The sequence below is a fragment of the Sebastes fasciatus genome, chromosome 13 (genome assembly GCF_043250625.1).
Source record: "Sebastes fasciatus isolate fSebFas1 chromosome 13, fSebFas1.pri, whole genome shotgun sequence".
NCBI classification, from domain to species: domain Eukaryota; kingdom Metazoa; phylum Chordata; class Actinopteri; order Perciformes; family Sebastidae; genus Sebastes; species Sebastes fasciatus.
The window spans coordinates 22,966,227-22,983,949 of record NC_133807.1 but is presented as its reverse complement, the minus strand read 5'-3'; the positions used below and the strand labels follow the sequence as shown (position 1 = coordinate 22,983,949).

The 17,723-nt window shown below is 43.6% G+C and overlaps 1 protein-coding gene across 1 annotated transcript in view; it reads right to left on the bottom strand.

The window, feature by feature from the left end:
- The window catches only part of arhgap23a (Rho GTPase activating protein 23a), an 82,402-nt gene extending 66,006 nt beyond the window's left edge, over window positions 1-16,396 (bottom strand). Inside the window, exon 1 of the mRNA XM_074656247.1 lies at window positions 15,831-16,396. Coding sequence (XP_074512348.1) covers window positions 15,831-15,839 — 9 coding nt within the window. The 5' untranslated portion in view covers window positions 15,840-16,396. The remainder of the gene's footprint in view (window positions 1-15,830) is intronic.
- Window positions 16,397-17,723: the final 1,327 nt, after the last annotated feature.

The window sequence follows — 17,723 nt, the reverse complement described above, 5'->3', positions numbered from 1 at the left end:
TAATTACCGTATGTGACCCAAATCCCCTTCTCCTCCAGGTTACTCATATAGTGCAGTTAAAGTAGTTTCTGATCTGAAATCCAGCGTGGCAGAGTGAGAGCCCAGAGAGGCTTACAGCAGTGTCCTGGTCTTAAGGTGAGGGAGCAGGGCAGATGGTCGATGGCGAGGCAGACAGTGGGGGTCCTTGGGCGTGCTTTTTAGGCGAGGGGGGTCAAGGAGCGTGAGGGCTGTCACAGCTGGACTCTTTCCATCTCTTCTCTGACCTCGAATCTGGATGCATCTCTGCAGCCTCTTACATATGTTTTCTATTACGTTATAAATCTCTTCTGTGGGAAGAATGATCCGATGTTAGTGAACCCCTCCTGTGTTGAGGTTTTGTCCACATCTTATCCCAGATTGCATGCAGATACACGCTCATGCTACATGCATCAATTTGCCTGTCAGGCGAGCAAAACGGGCTTTCTATTATTGATGTTCTGCTGCTGAGACTGAGAGGTGCGGAGAGGACGGAGGAAGATTTGTGTGTCTGAGGTGTCGTGTGTCATATCTGAGCAGGTGGGTAAGCGTATTTCAAAATGCTGATTTTTGAAACGCAGGGAATAGAGCTGTAATTCTATCCACATCTAGCCAAAACCAAGTGGCTTTTATCTGACATACTCAGTGCTCAAAGTGGGCACTTCTACATTTTACTCTTTGGGGAACCGTGACTTTTTCTTGTGCACCGGCACTTCTCACAAGCTGCTTTCTGCCCTCTCCATGTCAGGTTTTCTGGGAGATACATAATGGCAATTCAATCGCCAGTGTTTTTGTGCATCTCATAAGCCATATGAACATCATATCCTTTTTTTTAAATAAATAGTGAACTGTTTGTCATAACTTTTTGTATTTGTGAACAAATATAATTAATGAAACATTATTTAAAAGTTTTCTAAATCTAGTCTTTTAGGGCAAACATTTCCAAAAGAATTACATGTTCAGACGAAAGCTATGATATGTGTAAAGAATAAAATAATCATTTAACTAGTAACAATAATGGTCCTGAATGATGTAAAATTGCATAGTTTTAAGTCAAAAACCTTCAAACTTTCTTGGGGGAGCCGGGGAGGACCCCCAAACCCAATATCTCCTAGTATCTTTTATTAGGACTCTTGACTGGGAGACTATTCCTAAAACCTGAATGCTACCCTACTATAGGCTACAAATAACACAGGAAAGACCAAACACTCCACCTTAAAGTGGCAGTAGGCAGTATATTTTTGGCATCATTGGGCAAAAATTCCATAATAACCTTTCAGCATATTGTAATTCAAGTGTTCTGAGAGAAAACTAGACTTCTGCACCTCCTCATGGCTCTGTTTTCAGGCTTTAGAAAATCTAGCTCGTGACGGGAGACTTTGACCAATCACAGGTCATTTCAGAGAGAGAGCGTTCCTATTGGCTGTGCTCCGGTCATGTGACTGGAACTTGGCGTTCCTTCAACAGGTTTCACAATGGCGGCGGCCGCGTAACAAACTTTCTCATTTTACAGCCTAACAGTACACTACAAGATGATTCTGAGAACATTTGAGGCGAGAAATAGGCATTAACGTAAAATAATATTGATTCATATTTGATCAGCGCGGCCTAGTTTGACCGTTTGGTCGGGTTCGCGAGTGATTGACAGCCGGCTCTCATAGACAGCAGATGGACAGCAGACCTCAGATTACTGCTTGTTTTCTGTGAAATCTTGCAGATGCCGTTAGGAGCACCGGAGGACACAGAGACACATGATTTTTTTCAGGTTACCTGTTTAATGTACTACTGTCACAATATAGCGACCGTTTTATAAAATAACTTTTTTTAATCATATTTGCTCCAATCTCGTCTACTTCAGCTTTAACCCTATAATGGAGTATTACGGGTCTACTATAGAAGATGCATAGCCCAAGTACAACAGCAATAAAACACGGTTGATTATGAGCATAAGATGCTTAAGGAAATGAATAATTAGAAATAAGTCGCAAGAGATTGCTGATACTGGCCGATACAACATGTCAATAAGAGAGTACTGGCACTTGTTTTATTTCCACTTCAAGCACTGGACATACTGCACTTCATGTCTCTCTCCTCCTCGTCCTGCGTCTCTGGGTCAGCCTTAGTCACTGACACACAGCCTCAGGCGTCGCCGGGTACGTCCCCGTGATTGACTGAGTAAGCGCCGATCTAACGGGGATGTGAGGCGACACGCCCTGATCTCTTTCCCTCCAGGGCCGGCTGGAGACGAGCAGGGAGCACCCCGAGAGTCCCCTCGGTCATTACGTAATCACCGGTGCCTTGTAGGACAAACCCATAAACAACCATCATCCTATTCACTCGCTTGACCGCGCCCCCTCGAGTGGTCCTGCCTTCCCACTCTGCTGCTGAGGCTGTGGAGGCGAGGGAGGGAGTGGTGTGTGGGCATCCCCTGCCATCCTCTATACTATACTAGGCCAGTTCACAGAGCGTGTGCGCTGGTATGCTACTATTAATTTTGGTCACTCCATTTATTCCAACTTGACCCCCCCTCTACACTTCATTCTTTCATATCTCCTCTGTTTCACTCCGCTTCCCTCAAGTTATTGAGTCTGTCCTTTCAGTGACTGTCTGTCAACCCCCTCTGCACACACATACTTTCAGTCTGAGGAGTGGAGTTGCCAGATCTTTTCAACATCATTTACTTTAAGCCTCTCCGGAGCGTGTAACACCGGTCACACTATCCCTCTCTCTTGATACAGTTGCATTTAATGAAGGTGCTTGGATGGTTTTCCTACTGCTGAGAGCCAAAAGGACACAATGTGCAAGTCCTCTCTCTCAGCTGATTAAAAATAAAGTAGGGTTGTCAATTGATTAAAATATTTGATCCCGATTAATCACAAATTAAGCGCACATTTTTTATCTGTTCTAAATGTACCTTAACTGGAGATTTGTCAAGTAGTTGAAGTATTTAATACTCTAATCAACATGGAAGTGGACAAATATGCTGCTTTATGCAAATGTATGTATATATTTATTATTGTAAATCAATTATCAACACAAAACATTGATAAATATTGTCCAGAAACCCTCACAGGTACTGCATTTAACATAAAATAATATGCTCAAATCATAACATGGCAAACTGCAGCCCAACAGGCAACAACAGCTGTCAGAGTGTCAGTGTGCTGACTTGACTATGACTTGCCCCAAACTGCATGTGATTATCATAAAGTGGGCATGTCTGTAAAGGGGAGACTCGTGGGTACCCATAGAACCCATTTTCAATCACATATCTTGAGGTCAGAGGTCAAGGGACCCCTTTGAAAATGACCATGACAGTTTTTCCTCACCAAAATGTAGCGTTAGTTTGGAGCGTTATTTAGCCTCCTTACCGATGAACTAGTATGACATGGTTGGTACCAATCGATTCCTTAGGTTTTCTAGTTTCATATGATACCAGTATAAGAATCTGGTATAACCTAAAAATCACAAGATGCGTTAAAGAAATCTGTGGAGAAAAATCATTTCCATTAACGCGTTAACTTTGAACGCCCTAATGTAAAGAGAAACCTTCTTCCTGGCCATGTCTCAGATGTAATAAGAAGATTATCGCTGTCTGGGTCTGATAGTGTGAAATGTGTCCGGTGAGCCCTCAGTCAGAGTCAGGAGCCAGAGAAATGTGGACTATGAGCTCACATATGCTCAAGCTTAACAAGTAATTTCCAGCTGCTTATTGCTAAGCATGTATGAACACATACTGAACATGGTCGTGTGATTGAGACGTGGACAATGAGTGAGGGAGAGGTTTGGATATTTAGATATATGTGAGTGATTCTGCTGTACGTCTCACACGCTGCCTGTTGACACAGAGGCTCCTGTGGCACTCCTTTGAAGGGGGTTGTGGGAAGGTTGGGGGGGGGGGGGGGGGGGGGGGGGGGGGGTTAGGGTTAGGGTTAGAGCCGTAAATTCCCCCTTTCTCCGCGACAGGAGGAGTCCTCTTTGTCTGGCCGGACAACTGGCACGAGGGGAGGAAACAGCTGACCGGGCAGCACAGGCAGGCTTTGTCAATGTGCAACACAGGCATGTTGAAACTTGATCGAAATGTTTAGATTTCAACACAAATTAGTGAAGAATTGAGTTTGAACTGCCTTTACATCCATTCTCATTACTCCCTTGTCCTGTTTGAACCAATACGATTTTGGTGTTTCCAACAAGATCATTTTATTTCACCAAACTTTGATTTTTGGCAAGTTGGAAACAACATTTATGCCAGGTGTCTGCAAATCATGTATCATTTTCAGGGCTGCAACTAACGATTATTTCATTGTCGATTCATCTGGTGATTATTTTCTTGATTAGTTGTTTGGTCTATAAAATGTAAAAAAAATGGTGAAAAATGAAGCCCAAGATGACGTCCTCAAATGTCTTGTTTTGTCCACAACTCAGAGATATTCAGTTACTGTCATAAAGGAGTAAAGAAACCAGAAAATATTCACATTTAAGAAGCTGGAATCCTTAAAAAATTATTCAAACCGATTAATCAATAATCAAAATAGTTGCCGATTAATCTAATAGTTGACAACTACTATCGTTCCAGCTCTAATACTTTTTTATCTGAGCTGACCGTGTTCTAACGTGTGCTGTACAGTTTAGATTTTGGAAGTATTTTTCCTGCCATTTCAGGTCGCCATTGGTTTCCGTTCATTTCCCTGTGATATGAAAATGAATAAGTAGACTCTGGAAACTTGTTTGAGTTGTGTAATCAATCACAGTCTGCATTCATTACCACTGAGTGCTAATGCAGTGCAGCTTAATTTAAAAAGTCTGAACTGCACAGCACTAATATAAGGGTGACGAAACTGCAATAACATACACAACTCAAGCAGGCTTCAAGGTTAAAGCAGAAACCAATTAAAGCTGCAACGATTAATAAATTAGTTGTCAACTATTAAATTAATCACCAACTATTTTGAAAATCAATTAATCGGTTTGAGTAATTTTTTAAGAGAGAAAAGGGTGAAAATCCTCTGATTCCAGCTTCTTAAATGTGAATATTTTCTGGTTTCTTTACTCCTCTATGACAGTAAACTAAATATCTTTGAGTTGCGGACAAAACAAGACATTTGAGGACGTCATCTTGGGCTTTAGGAATCACTGATCGACATTTTTTTACCATTTTCTGACATTTTATAGACCAAACAACTAATCAATTAATCGAGAAAATAATCGACAGATTAATCAACAATGAAAACAATCGTTGGTTGCAGCTGTAAAACCAATAGAGGTCACTAGAAATGATAAGCTGTGATGTAAGTATACATGATTTGAAGTAAACAGGCTGAAAACAAGCAAAGTCACTGACTTCTGATCTGCTCAAGAAATGAAAGACGATAAAAACTCACAACTGATTTTTGTCGTTTTTTTGTAACTATGGTCAAGAGGGAACCTCCATCATATTGTCTAAAGATGACATGTAGTCCAGTTTTTGATATTCAGTAAAAGGCCAGTCTAACCCGTCGCCTCTACTCTTTGTCTTGTGTGTCATCTCTGTTCCTCTGCTGACCTGCTGACCCCTCTTCTCTCCCCGCCTCGTCCCACACTACATTTCATTTTAATCCCCCTTCTCTCTTGCAGCTGCCTCGCTCATTCTCCTGCAGACCGCAGACAGAATACAACTATGAGCCTGTGGACATGGCTGCCGTACGGTAGCAGAGACAGGTTTAAGTCGGAGCTCTTGGCTATTGGAGAGGACGTTCGGCTGGGTAGGATACTGGAGAGAATGACTCATTGAGGCCAAGAAGAACGCAGACACACACAAGCCAAGGACCACCACCAGCCTGGCTGGACATGCTAAAGAACTTTCTCAACCTTAATTTTAGCCCTGTTTCCACTGTCACCACTGATACAGACATTTGTATCAACACCTCCTTTTACTGGTTTTCATGTACGTAAGCCTATTGTCAAAACTGCTCCAGGGCAGTTAAAGTGCTATCTTCATGTACAAGCTGATACACTATCTCATCCTCAAACATGAAACGCTGAGCCTCCGCTTCATGCAGTTTTCTTTAACATGGCAAGAGCTGATTAGAGCAGCCATGTTGGAGTGTTTGAGATAAAGGAACAAAGAGAAGGAAATACCCAGAGTCTAACGAGGAGAGCAGTGGATGTTCAGGTGTCACCGTTTGCACAAATGACCGCTGATTCAATTCCCCGAAGTCTCCAGTCTGTCTCGATAAATCTGTACCTCAAAACTCCAGACAACAACAAGTGAATCACATCCAGAGTATTCCACTGTTTCTATTAATGTTTGCTGTTACTATAAATGTTTGGCACACATTCATCAAAGGGCATCGCTGTAGTAGCCCCCCCACCACCTCCACCTCCACCTTTTCTTGTCCTCTTCTGAGAGACAGAGAGGGAAAATAAACAGCAGTTCCAGTAGCAGCGCTGCACGCTTCCTTCCTGCTGCCCGTCACTTCATAGAGCAAACTCTTTACCTTTCACAGCTCCACTTCCTGCCTCTAGCATCACTTCCTGCGGCGCAGCGGGGGAGACAATGGAAATGAGCTCTAAGGATGAAATATGTCTTCAAGTCACATTCGGGAACCAGTTTATCTAATATCAGCATCACAACCGATTTTTCTGCTGGTCACTGATGAGTCAGGAACGTCCTAAAATAACTCGACAGAATGCCATATTATTAGAGTAGGTGGCATGTTCCCCGAATATACCAGCCTGAATAACATACAACGGACAATGGACAATTGAAAGATTTGCGGAATTGGAAAAACCCTGCAACCTGATTTCATCACACATCCTGAAACTTGTCTATGTTTGGATGTTTCCAGGTGACTATCTTGCTTTAATTTAGTAAAATAAAGAACTTTGCTTTCATGCTGGCAGTTACTTGAAGCTTCGGTAACCTTTCAGCTGTAATAAACGTGTTTTCGTATCGTGCCAAACGGCAGACTTGAGTTTTGGTCCACTAAATGAATCGTCTGCCCTAAAAAAGCATTGTTTTTACACAGATAGACTGTATAAAGTATTGATTTATTGATATCATGCTGCCTTCTTAGCCAAGTGTCTCTCAAAAGTTTTTAATCTAAATAAGACTTTTACCTGTTTGAATCATAGACTGTATAGAAGAAGTGGACATAGTCGGCGTGACGTCACCCATTGGTTTGTGGACTGCCGTTTTGAAACCTCGAGTTCGGTATTTTGGCTGTAACCATCTTGGTGTTTTGCAACCAGAAGTGACACGAGAGGGCGGAGCTAAGCACAAACAAATGCTGAATAAGACATTTTTAGGCGACCAAAAAGGTCAAAATTAACTTTCATGAACTGAAAACACACTGTGAAAGGGTTAAAGTTGTGAGACAAAAACACGGACAACTCCCAGACCGTGGTAGCGACCTGTCAATCCCAAGGTAGCCACGCCCTAAAGCATCCCCTGCTTTATGGTCTATTTGACTCTAAATGAACTTCATGCTGTATTGAAGAAGACTTGAAACTAGTGATTGAGACCATAAACTCATGTTTACAATGTTTACTGAGGCAATAAATCAAGTGAGAAGTAGGCTCATTTTCTCATAGACTTCTATACAATCTGACATGTTTTTGCAACCAGAGGAGTCGCCCCCTGCTGGCTGTTAGAAAGAATGCAAGTTTAATGTACTTCTGCACTGTCTTCACTCTTCAGACCCGGAGGTTGTCCACTGGTTTGAATAAGAACCTAAACTGCAGTCTAAACTTAATTAAACAAATTAAGGCCATCAAAAAAAAGCACAAAAGTAAGTTACAGCAGATTCATTTTCATAATGGAGCACACATTTCTGTTACAGACCTCATTTGAATATCCATACATCCTCTCGTAAAAAATATTACCGATTTAAATAAAAGACTCTATGACCAACGTCAGATCTTGTGGTACAACAAAATCTTTAAGCCACACCTCTGACAGTATAAACAGTAAACTGAATAATCCTGCATGTTGGAGGGGGATCATATCCTAATCTGAGCGTTTCCCCAGCCTTAAAACTCAGAGATAAGTTTGTCTAGACATGGTCTTAAAGCAGGGTGTTCTCCTTTTGGAGGACAGAGCGCTTTGACAGATTTTGAACCTTCAGAAAAGTCCCTATTTTCATCCATCAGTGCAAAAAACATTGGTTTCACACATCCTAAATGCTGTTGTCAGTCTCATAGAAATGTAATTCTAGCTGCTCGAGTCTAAATCATAGACAGAGATAAGAACAGAGTGAACAAAAGACTGGCATTGCTCACCTCTAAAGCCTTTAAATATATACACACACACACTGAATTTAATCCAAATGCCACTCACAGAAATATGTTTTTAACAAGCAAATGCTAATAAAGATAACAATTTCATTATAATTGAATAACTACAGATTCATATAAAATTCAATAAAGTGTATATCTGTGAGTGAGGACATTGTTTTTTTATGAGTAGACAAACATGAATATGTTGCTACTGTGATGTATGAGGGTGAGAGGTCACCTAGAGGGGAGGATTATATATTTCCCATGTGGAATTAACATAAATATGCACTGTCATCAACAGCAAAACAAACTCGAGGTTGAATTCTGCAAAAAGACCACCATCTGGTCCTTTGCAGAGATTTCCCTAAATAGATAATCCTCAATCCCCCTGAAAAGATCATAAAAACTGAGCCACAGTTGCGTTTGGAGGCCACAAGGGGGCGCAGTACAGTACAGTACAATATTATACAGTACAGTACAGTACAGTACTGGCATGACAAGACAGGGTTAATGATGAAGAATGAAAAAGTTCTGGTGAGTTTTTCATTTTATCCCCATCAGTGGGATTTAGCAGGATTTACTGGGATGATACTGATGAAACCTGAGCCCAAAATATGACAAAATAACACATGGCTGACTGAGCAACATTTAAAGGAACAGTCTGCTCTGTTCTGGAGCCACAACGTACAACAAGAGTACTTTAACATGTAATCTGATGCATAATCAGAGTTACAGTGGTGACTGAATGAGAGGCAAAAGAGAGGGAGATGCTGCACAGAGGAATGATGACGCCCAAAACAGGACATTTTTAATTGTGATTAATTGCATGATTGTCCATAGTTAATCGTGATTAATCACAAATGAATCACACATTTTTATCTTGTATTTAATACTCTTATCGACATGGGAGTGGGCAAATATGATTGCTTAATGCAAATGTATGTATATATTTAATAATGGAAATCAATTAACAACACAAAACAATGACAAATATTGTCCAGAAACCCTAACAGGTACTGCATTTAGCATAAAGATATGCTCAAATCATAACATGGCAAACTGCAGCCCAACAGGCATCAACAGCTGTCAGTGTGCTGACTTGACTATGACTTGCCCCAAACTGCATGTGATTATCATAAAGTGGGCATGTCTGTAAAGGGGAGACTCGTGGGTACCCATAGAACCCATTTTCATTCACATGTCTTGTGGTCAGAGGTCAAGGGACCCCTTTGAAAAAGGCCATGCTAGTTTTTCCTCGCTAAAATTTAGCGTAAGTTTGTAGCGTTATTTAGCCTCCTTTGCGACAAGCTAGATTGACCTGGTTGGTACCAATGGATTCCTTAGGTTTTCTTGTTTCATATGATGCCATCATGTATGTTCACTCAGCTTTAAAACTGAGCCCGCTACAACCTAAATATTGCAAGTTGCGTTAATGCGTTAAAGTAATTAGTGGCATTAAAACAAATTTGCGTTAACGTGTTATTATCGCGTTAACTTTGACAGCCCCACTTCAAAATCACGACTCAGATGTAGTTTATCTTCAGTAGTTTGGAAAATAGGCCAAGAGGTCAGCGGCTCTTCGTAAGCGTGCAGTTCATTATTGATATGCAGCTGTGGTGCCCACTAACAGTAGGGCATCTCTGCGGCCTGTTTAATTATCAAAGTAATGAAACAGCAGGCATCAGCTGCACAGCTGTTCATTCCAGACTGACGTCCTCACACAAAACCTGGACACTGAAGTCAAGGACGTAAAAGAAGGAGGTCGGAAAACTGATACCAAGAGAGAGAAACAGACTGCCGGGGTCACAAGTTGAAATCAGAAATATGTCAGACGGAGCGCTGCGCATGCCAAACAGGCCCATTAGCTTAAATTGGACCGACTCAGCAGCAAACAGCCTCATAATTGGATGCTATGATAAACCTAATCTCTGTGTTTTGTCCCCCTGCTCATCCTGTGTCATCAGCCTGCAGATCCCTGACATGGGCGGCTGGACTGATGCAAAGTGCTGCTGACAGGAAGGGCTTTAACCGCACGGGCTGACCTCTGACCCCTGAGGGAGAACCCCCACCGCCCCTGCCATCTGCATTCATTCATTGCTCGCCACTCAAGTGCATTGAGGTTGAGATCGTCCAAAGTAGTCGGTCCTGAGCTGAACAGGAGCTGTTTACTTCCTGGAGATGGGTGTCCTAGTTTTCTTTCACGGGACAATTTGCCCATTGTCTGCCTGCAGGCATCTAGCATTTGGTTATCGCCCGCCTGGCGATCCAATACAGCCTGGATTAAGAACATGGACCCTGTGCTAACATCCTTTACACGCAAAAACATCCTCATCTTACACTTGGCATGATGTACTTTGGGAAAAAAACATAATAAGTTGCCAATTACTTCTAAATAAAAGGCGAGCATGCATAAGCTTCAGGTCGACTACAATGAATGTATGAGGTAGGGCTGACCCGAATGCTTCAAAGCTGCAACCGTTGCCATGGTATTCAACTTCCAAATCACTATTTGAATCCTTAGTTTTAAATTATTTGTATTTATTTTTATATCCCAAAGTAGCCCCTGAAATAAGGAATAATCCCACAACATTATTCATTAGATTAGTCATGTCCAACATTAATTATCATTAGTTATTCTGAGATGTATGTCGCTGTTTGTTGTTGGTCCTGGGCACTGAAACAGGGGAGATGGAGTTGGACAGACAGAAAAACATGTCAGCCTGTAGTGCCGCGCTGCTCCGCAAAGCTTCGAATACCTTCGTATATTTCTCACCAGAGCGACGAAGCCCAAAAAATGGTATTTGGAAAAGCCCTAGTATGTGGATATTACTTAAAAAACCCAGGTAGTGTAGTGCAAACGAGTTATTTTGTAATGCAGGAGTCAACACTTTCCAGGCTCTATTCAGAAACCTGATGTATAAATGTATCTGTTGTCTGAATGACTTGTAGAACGCCATTATCATGCTGCTGTCAAATCCTTATTTCAGTGTTGTATGATACCAGTCTCCACTGTGGAAACATTGATATAACTGTCTTTTATTAAAAAAAAAGTGGCAATATTTCTATTTTAATGTCTGCATTATTGTTTGTGTTGTACGTTTTCTCCTGGAATTTGAGTCTGACAATAAAGAATTGAACTGAACTGAATATATATGTTTCAAAATTGCACAAAAATGTATGTAAATTTGCACAAGATTTGTTTTGAACTCTAGAAATCACTCTCTCTTTATCATATAAAGAAGTCGAAGAAAAAGGAGCAGTAAAAAACTATTTTTCATACATATATTTATATTATATATAGACTGCATGCTTCATCTTCTTGTCCTTGCAATAGCTGCCAACAACAACAACTCCCAGAGCTCCATGTCCCAGAAATGTCCCCAGAGTCCTCTGCATGTTTCGCTCCCCACATGCAAAACAAGCTTAAAAACTCTTTTCCTCCTTCAGTGTGGTTAATTTGCATTGTAATCCCTCTCTTCCCTTGCACTGCAAAACTGACAAACAGGTCAGAGAAACCATAGCAGCTCTCTGCTTGGGTGAGAGGATCAATACATATGCTTATATATGTGTGTTTAATTTCAATTTAGATGCAAATACGCTCACAAAGTTCATTCTTTTAGAGTCTTTCAGTCTCTACCGCTCAGGACAATAGGACAAGAAATTCCTCCAAAGATTGGAGAGCTGTAGGCGGGGGGCTTCGGGGTGCCATGGGTGGGGCGTCAGATTAGACCACCTGTTCCACCATGAGGCTTTTCCTTTATCCTTCCGTCTCTCACACTTGTTGTCTCTCACATTCCCTCTCACTATCTCGTTTGTAACTTAATAAGATCCTTTCTTCTCTCTCTCTCTTCACACACTTTCACTCTCATAAAATATTTCCCTCCGCGGCTGCTTCGCTCTGAGCTAATTTTGACTGCATTCCACTTCAGTCACATCTATGGGAAACAGACAAAACAATTTGCGAGATAAGTCTGGCTGAGAGCCACAGTGACACACACACACACACTCGTATACACACACACATAGTACAGTTAGACATATGTCGCCTTGCCGCCTAAACCGAGCCTCCAGGGAGTCATGTTCAGACAGCAGTGTAAACACAGCAGCGTCACCCCTGTCCACATCACTGAGGCTCATCTGGCAGTATCATGGATTCCCTCCACTGTAGTGAAACACTTGCAGCAGTCAGGAGTTATAAAGTTCATAATCCCTGAATGTTGCTCTTTTCGAGCTCCGTCTTCTATGATCTAACTTCTCCCTTGGCTCGCAGGCTGTTACAGCAAAGAGGACCGCTTGTTTTAGTCTGATGGATGTGGTCAGGATACTCCAAACCCAGAGATCACAGGGCAGCAGCAGTCACCGCAGCCCTGCCCAGGTCCGCCTTAATGACTATTGATCGCAAAGCACTAATCACCCAAACTGATTTGCAGAGAGCCTGGCATTTGAATCGTCCTCGGGCAAGTGTTTCTCTAGCAATAAGGATTGTCCTAGTGTCAGTCGGTGTGTTTTATAAACACATTAAACCAGACACCTCCACTGAGGATGAGTTGCATCATGTGCGGAGCGTGGAGCGAAGCATTACTCGGGTGCAGAAGACTCTGAGAGAAAGAGGTGTCCCACTGCTGCCCTTGATTCGCTCTCACAGACACTTTATGTAACCAGCCTTCTCCTGTTCCTCACTATCACTGTGTATTTGAACATGTGTGTGTCTGTTCTTGCATAGAACAGAAAAATCTGGACCTCCGTCCTCCAGGGGCTTTAGTCTCTCCACCAGTTTAATTCAGTCCAAAGGGGCTTAAACATTTGTTTATATTACTGAATCAACTGTGAACTAAAACCAAAGATCCTGTCCTCTCTCTCTCTTCCATGGTGGAGAGGAGGTCGTGTTGCTCAGGCTCTATCTGTTTGGCGACGCCTGGAAGCTGCTTGACATCTCCTGGATCCATCTCTTCATGTATGTTTCACATTATATGTATAATTTTTATTTTATCATATGGATTGTATATGTTGTATTTTCATTATGTTGTTACAATGCACACATGACATCTATTGCACGTCTGTCCGTCCTGGAAGAGGGATCCCTCCTCTGCATACTTGCCAACCCTCCGATTTCCCGGGAGACTCCCGTTTTTCATTGTCCTCTCCCGGTTTCCTCCCGGGGTCACAATTCTCCCATATTTTTCCCGATTTATGGCAAATTATCACTATTTTTTTCCTTTTCGTTATCTCAGCCTGTTTCTGGAACTGAACAGTGTGTGTAATTCCTCTACTGTTTCCACCCAGACGACACTAGAGCTACACCAACTGTCATTGCCCGGCGGAAGAGAGCAGTCAGTTTGAGCCCATGTTTAAGCAGCGCTTGCCACAGCGTGAAGCACCCAAAGCTGGGCCTTGCTTGATTCAGCGAAAAGCCGTTGTGGCGCAGTGCTTGCCACGTCAGTCACGTTGTGTCTGAAAGAACCTTCAGTGAGTGAGAGAAGGAGAGAGAAATGAAGAGTACTAAGAGAAAGAAATGACTAAAAACTGATGAATATTAGTTTATGCCAGATATTCACACGCCATGTTCACACCAGAGGGGCTGATTATTCAGTTTTCTTTCTTTCTTTCTCTGAGAGGGTCGAACTGTAAAGGACAGAGGTCGTCGTATCCTGTACAGATTGTAAAGCCCCCTGAGGCAAATTTGTGATTTGTGAAATTGTGGCTATACAAATAAAATTGACATGACTTGACTTGACAGATACAGCATGATGTCCTGTAGACTTTGCAGCCTTTCCATGACTGTAGTAAACACTACATGCCTCTGTTTACATTCGCACAAGCGCTGTTAGAGCATGTTTACACTGCTAAATGACAGTAGGCCCCAGACATACACTGTATATCCAGAATCATCTTGAAACACCAGGCTACGGCAGGAAATATAAGCAGAGATAAAGCCTCGCAGCCACATCACAAAACAACAATGATACGCAGTCACGTGATGAACAGGAAGTGCTATAATCAAATTTGTCAGTTGCGTCACAAAATAGTCCATCTATTAAAATGACACCGACCCACCCTTAGCGCTGCACCAAGGCCACGCCGTGTCAGCATTTCGCAGAACTGCGCAGTCTTATAAATAGTTTTTTGTTTCCTGTGAGGTACATTGTGCTGTAAAGCTACACCATTCTTGTTTTTTTTGGTGCAGAAATGAGATAACTGATACTGAAAATGTGTGTGTATGTGTGTGTGTGTGTGTGTGACACTGAGGCCATGACCCATCACACACTGTGTGCTCTGTGTTATTATTGCCTGAGGCTTCCCATTTGGGGAAATAAGGTTAAGAGTTAGAAAGAAAACACACAAACAAGTGAACAACATGGCGTGCCTCCTACAAATGTATTCACCCGTACACACCCAAACACACAGTCTAAGCAGCAGCAGTGATGACATCATCTCTGCTATTACTGGGGGGCTCACGTCACCCCGACCTGAGCAGAGCGGACACAGACAGGACAGGAGATGTTCCCCTTATGGACCACATGCATTATTCAGCCAGAGGAAGGGTTGGGCTGGGGTGTCTCACCCATACACCCCTCCTAATCTCCCCCTCCTGTCTCCTCCTTAATCACGAACCTGATGAACACTTCCACCTCAGGAGGAGGACAACGCAACAGAGGAGAAGGAGGGGGGGATGAGGTAATCAATGACTAGGACACACACGGGCAGTACATTGAGGGCAACGCTCTCTCCTCCTCTAAAACCATTCATCACACGCTCAACTACAAGCAGCTGGCTGCCTCCAGTCTGGATACAACACCTGATAACAGCAGCAGCACTCAGCCTCCACGCAGAGGCTGTAAAACACACCAAATACTCCAAAAACAGAGTCTGTTTCTGAAGATGTTTGAAGTGGAGGAGGCAAATTCACTCAACAAGCTGTGGATGACAGTCTCTGTAAAGGCTGGTTGACATGAGTACACAGTGTGACAAAGCAGCGGGCACGCTCCTCTGAGCCTCTATGAATGAATAAACAAATGAATGAACGTAGACACACGCAGCTCTGGACCCTGTTGCATGACATCCCGTCTCCCGCCTCCGTCCCGACTCCAGGCGAGGGTGCCAATTTTGGGCATGACATGTTAAGACGGATCATGACCGAGGATGCCTGTTCACCCACCAAACTGAGCCACACCCCTCTTTTTTTATGCTCCTCTTTCCTTTCCTCTCCCAAAAGTGTTGCTCTTACGCCCGGTGTCAGAGATGAGCAGGTGATGTTTTCAGCTGTGTCATCTCTCCAGAGGCCTGGCATTTGCCGGTGGAGGCACCTCTCCATCCCCCTCCCCCCCCAGAGTGAGACCAAGCTCGCCGGGGAGGAAGAATAAAACACATAAGCAACGTGCTGTGCTGTTTGTTTTTCGGGAATGGAAAGGGGGGGATGATGGATGTTATGAATACCTGCTGCTGCTGTGTGTGTGTTTTGTGTCAGCAAGGTGTGAATGTGAAGCACACTAAAAAGCTGGTGGTCCCCTTCACTTCCCCTTCAGTCCCCTCCCTTCCTCTCTCCTCTTCTCCATCCTCACCTGGTCCATGATTTCAGCGACTCTCCTCCCTCCTCCTGTTCCCAGTCATGGCACGAGATCGCCGGCTGCCTGTCTTCTTCTTCTTCTTCTTTTCCTTGTTCAGTATTCCCAGCAGCAATCCTGCTCTCCTCTCACACAGGCGAGGCAGCCAGGCAGCCGACTGCTGCGCCTCTCCACAGAGGCATGCTTCAGTCTCTGCTTGTGTCTCTGAGTGTGACAGTCTGATACATCCAACCACGCACTCCTCTCGTGTCCTGTCCTCTGTCCTCTCTTATTTCTTCTGCTTCTGCTCAGGGTGGAGGCTGGAGGGCGATCAGGGCGTGCGTATAAAGGATCCTCACCTCTCTCCTTGATAGCCACACAGAGGGAAGAGACTCGCGCTCTACGTTTTCGGTTCTCGAGCTCTTTCACTCCTGTGTAAGCTGGCCCCTCGCCTCGCCTCCCTTACCCTCCCTTCTCTGTCTCCACTTCCCTCCTCTCTTTCCACCTCCCCTCCCCCTCCTGCTGCAAAACCCAAGCCAGCCGGAGCGAGCAAATGAGAGAGAAGGAGTGAGGGAGAGAGGTAGGGCGGAGGGCTGAGATTGGCTGCCGGGGGGGATCATGTGACTCCCGGTAGAGGACTGAGGGACCCTCTACCAGCTGTCCAGCTCATGCTTCCCTGAAAACCTCTGTTGCCATTGACAACAGCTGCCGTGCAACACACCAACCACAGATCCCCAGACAAAAAGCCATTGGCTGGCGTGCTTTAAGCCCCCCGCCCCCTTATTGTGGGGGGAGCATGTTGGGACGTGTAGTCCAATCTGCAGTGAGGGTGGACGGGGTGTTTAAGAGCACACATCCCTGTGCCCCTGGGAGGAATGTTTCCCCCCCCTGTGCTCGCCTCTCTGCTGAAATGTTTATGCATCAGTGTAACATTGGCAAAGCTCCAGAGTGAAAGCAGCTCATATCATTAGCATTGAAAGTAAAACTGTGGCATAAAGTTGGATAAAACACACACGAGTAGAGGAAAGACCTCGGGGTCCGGGCATTCTTGGTTCAGCCAGGAAAAAGACATCCTCTGTCGTTTCCCTCTCGGTCAGCGGTGGAGGGAAACACCCTCCCCTCAACAACAGGAACTCCATCGCTGAAGGCCATGGCTAAGCACATATAACCCCCCATTCATCCCTCCCTCTTTCTCTTTTCTTTCATTGCCTCCTTTTTTCTTTATTTGCTCTGTCTCTATCCTCTCCAGCCTCCCTCTCCTCTCCATCTATTGTATTATTACACTCAATTCCTCGCTGCTCTATCCCCTCATTGGCATTCCACAAAAGGTTGCAAGAGGTTACAGGTGCCACAGTGGAGAGATGTTATTACAAACCAGCAGCGTGCGTCAAGAGTGGCATTGTGCAGCATCAATTTAAAGGGAAAAAAATCTACACTGAGATGTTCTTACGGTGTTAAATATCATTGATTTGTGAGGTTCGGTGCGTTCCAGGAGTTATTGTGATTTTAACACCGTGTTGTGATTTATGATTTTGGCTCGTCCAATTCTCCTCAGCCTGCGTTGTCTAGGTCTGTTTCAGTGGCTGATTACTTCCCAGGAAGATCCACTGATTGCTTTATCCAGCTGTGGGATAGACAAATGGTTGCGGATAGAAATTGCTGTATTTAAAAGAGACAACATGTTTTGTGGCTGCAGTGCATTTTGGTCTATTGAGAAATCCCTATATTTTAACTGCACCATTTTATGCCTTAGATTATCATTTTGCTTTTACATTTACTTGCGTGATTTCCTCTTTTATATATACATATTTTACGAGCATTGTTGAAGGAACCTGAAACCAAAGATTTTCATTGCCAGTGACTGCTTGACAAATAAAGAACCTTGAACCTTGAACCTTGAATCTTGAATCT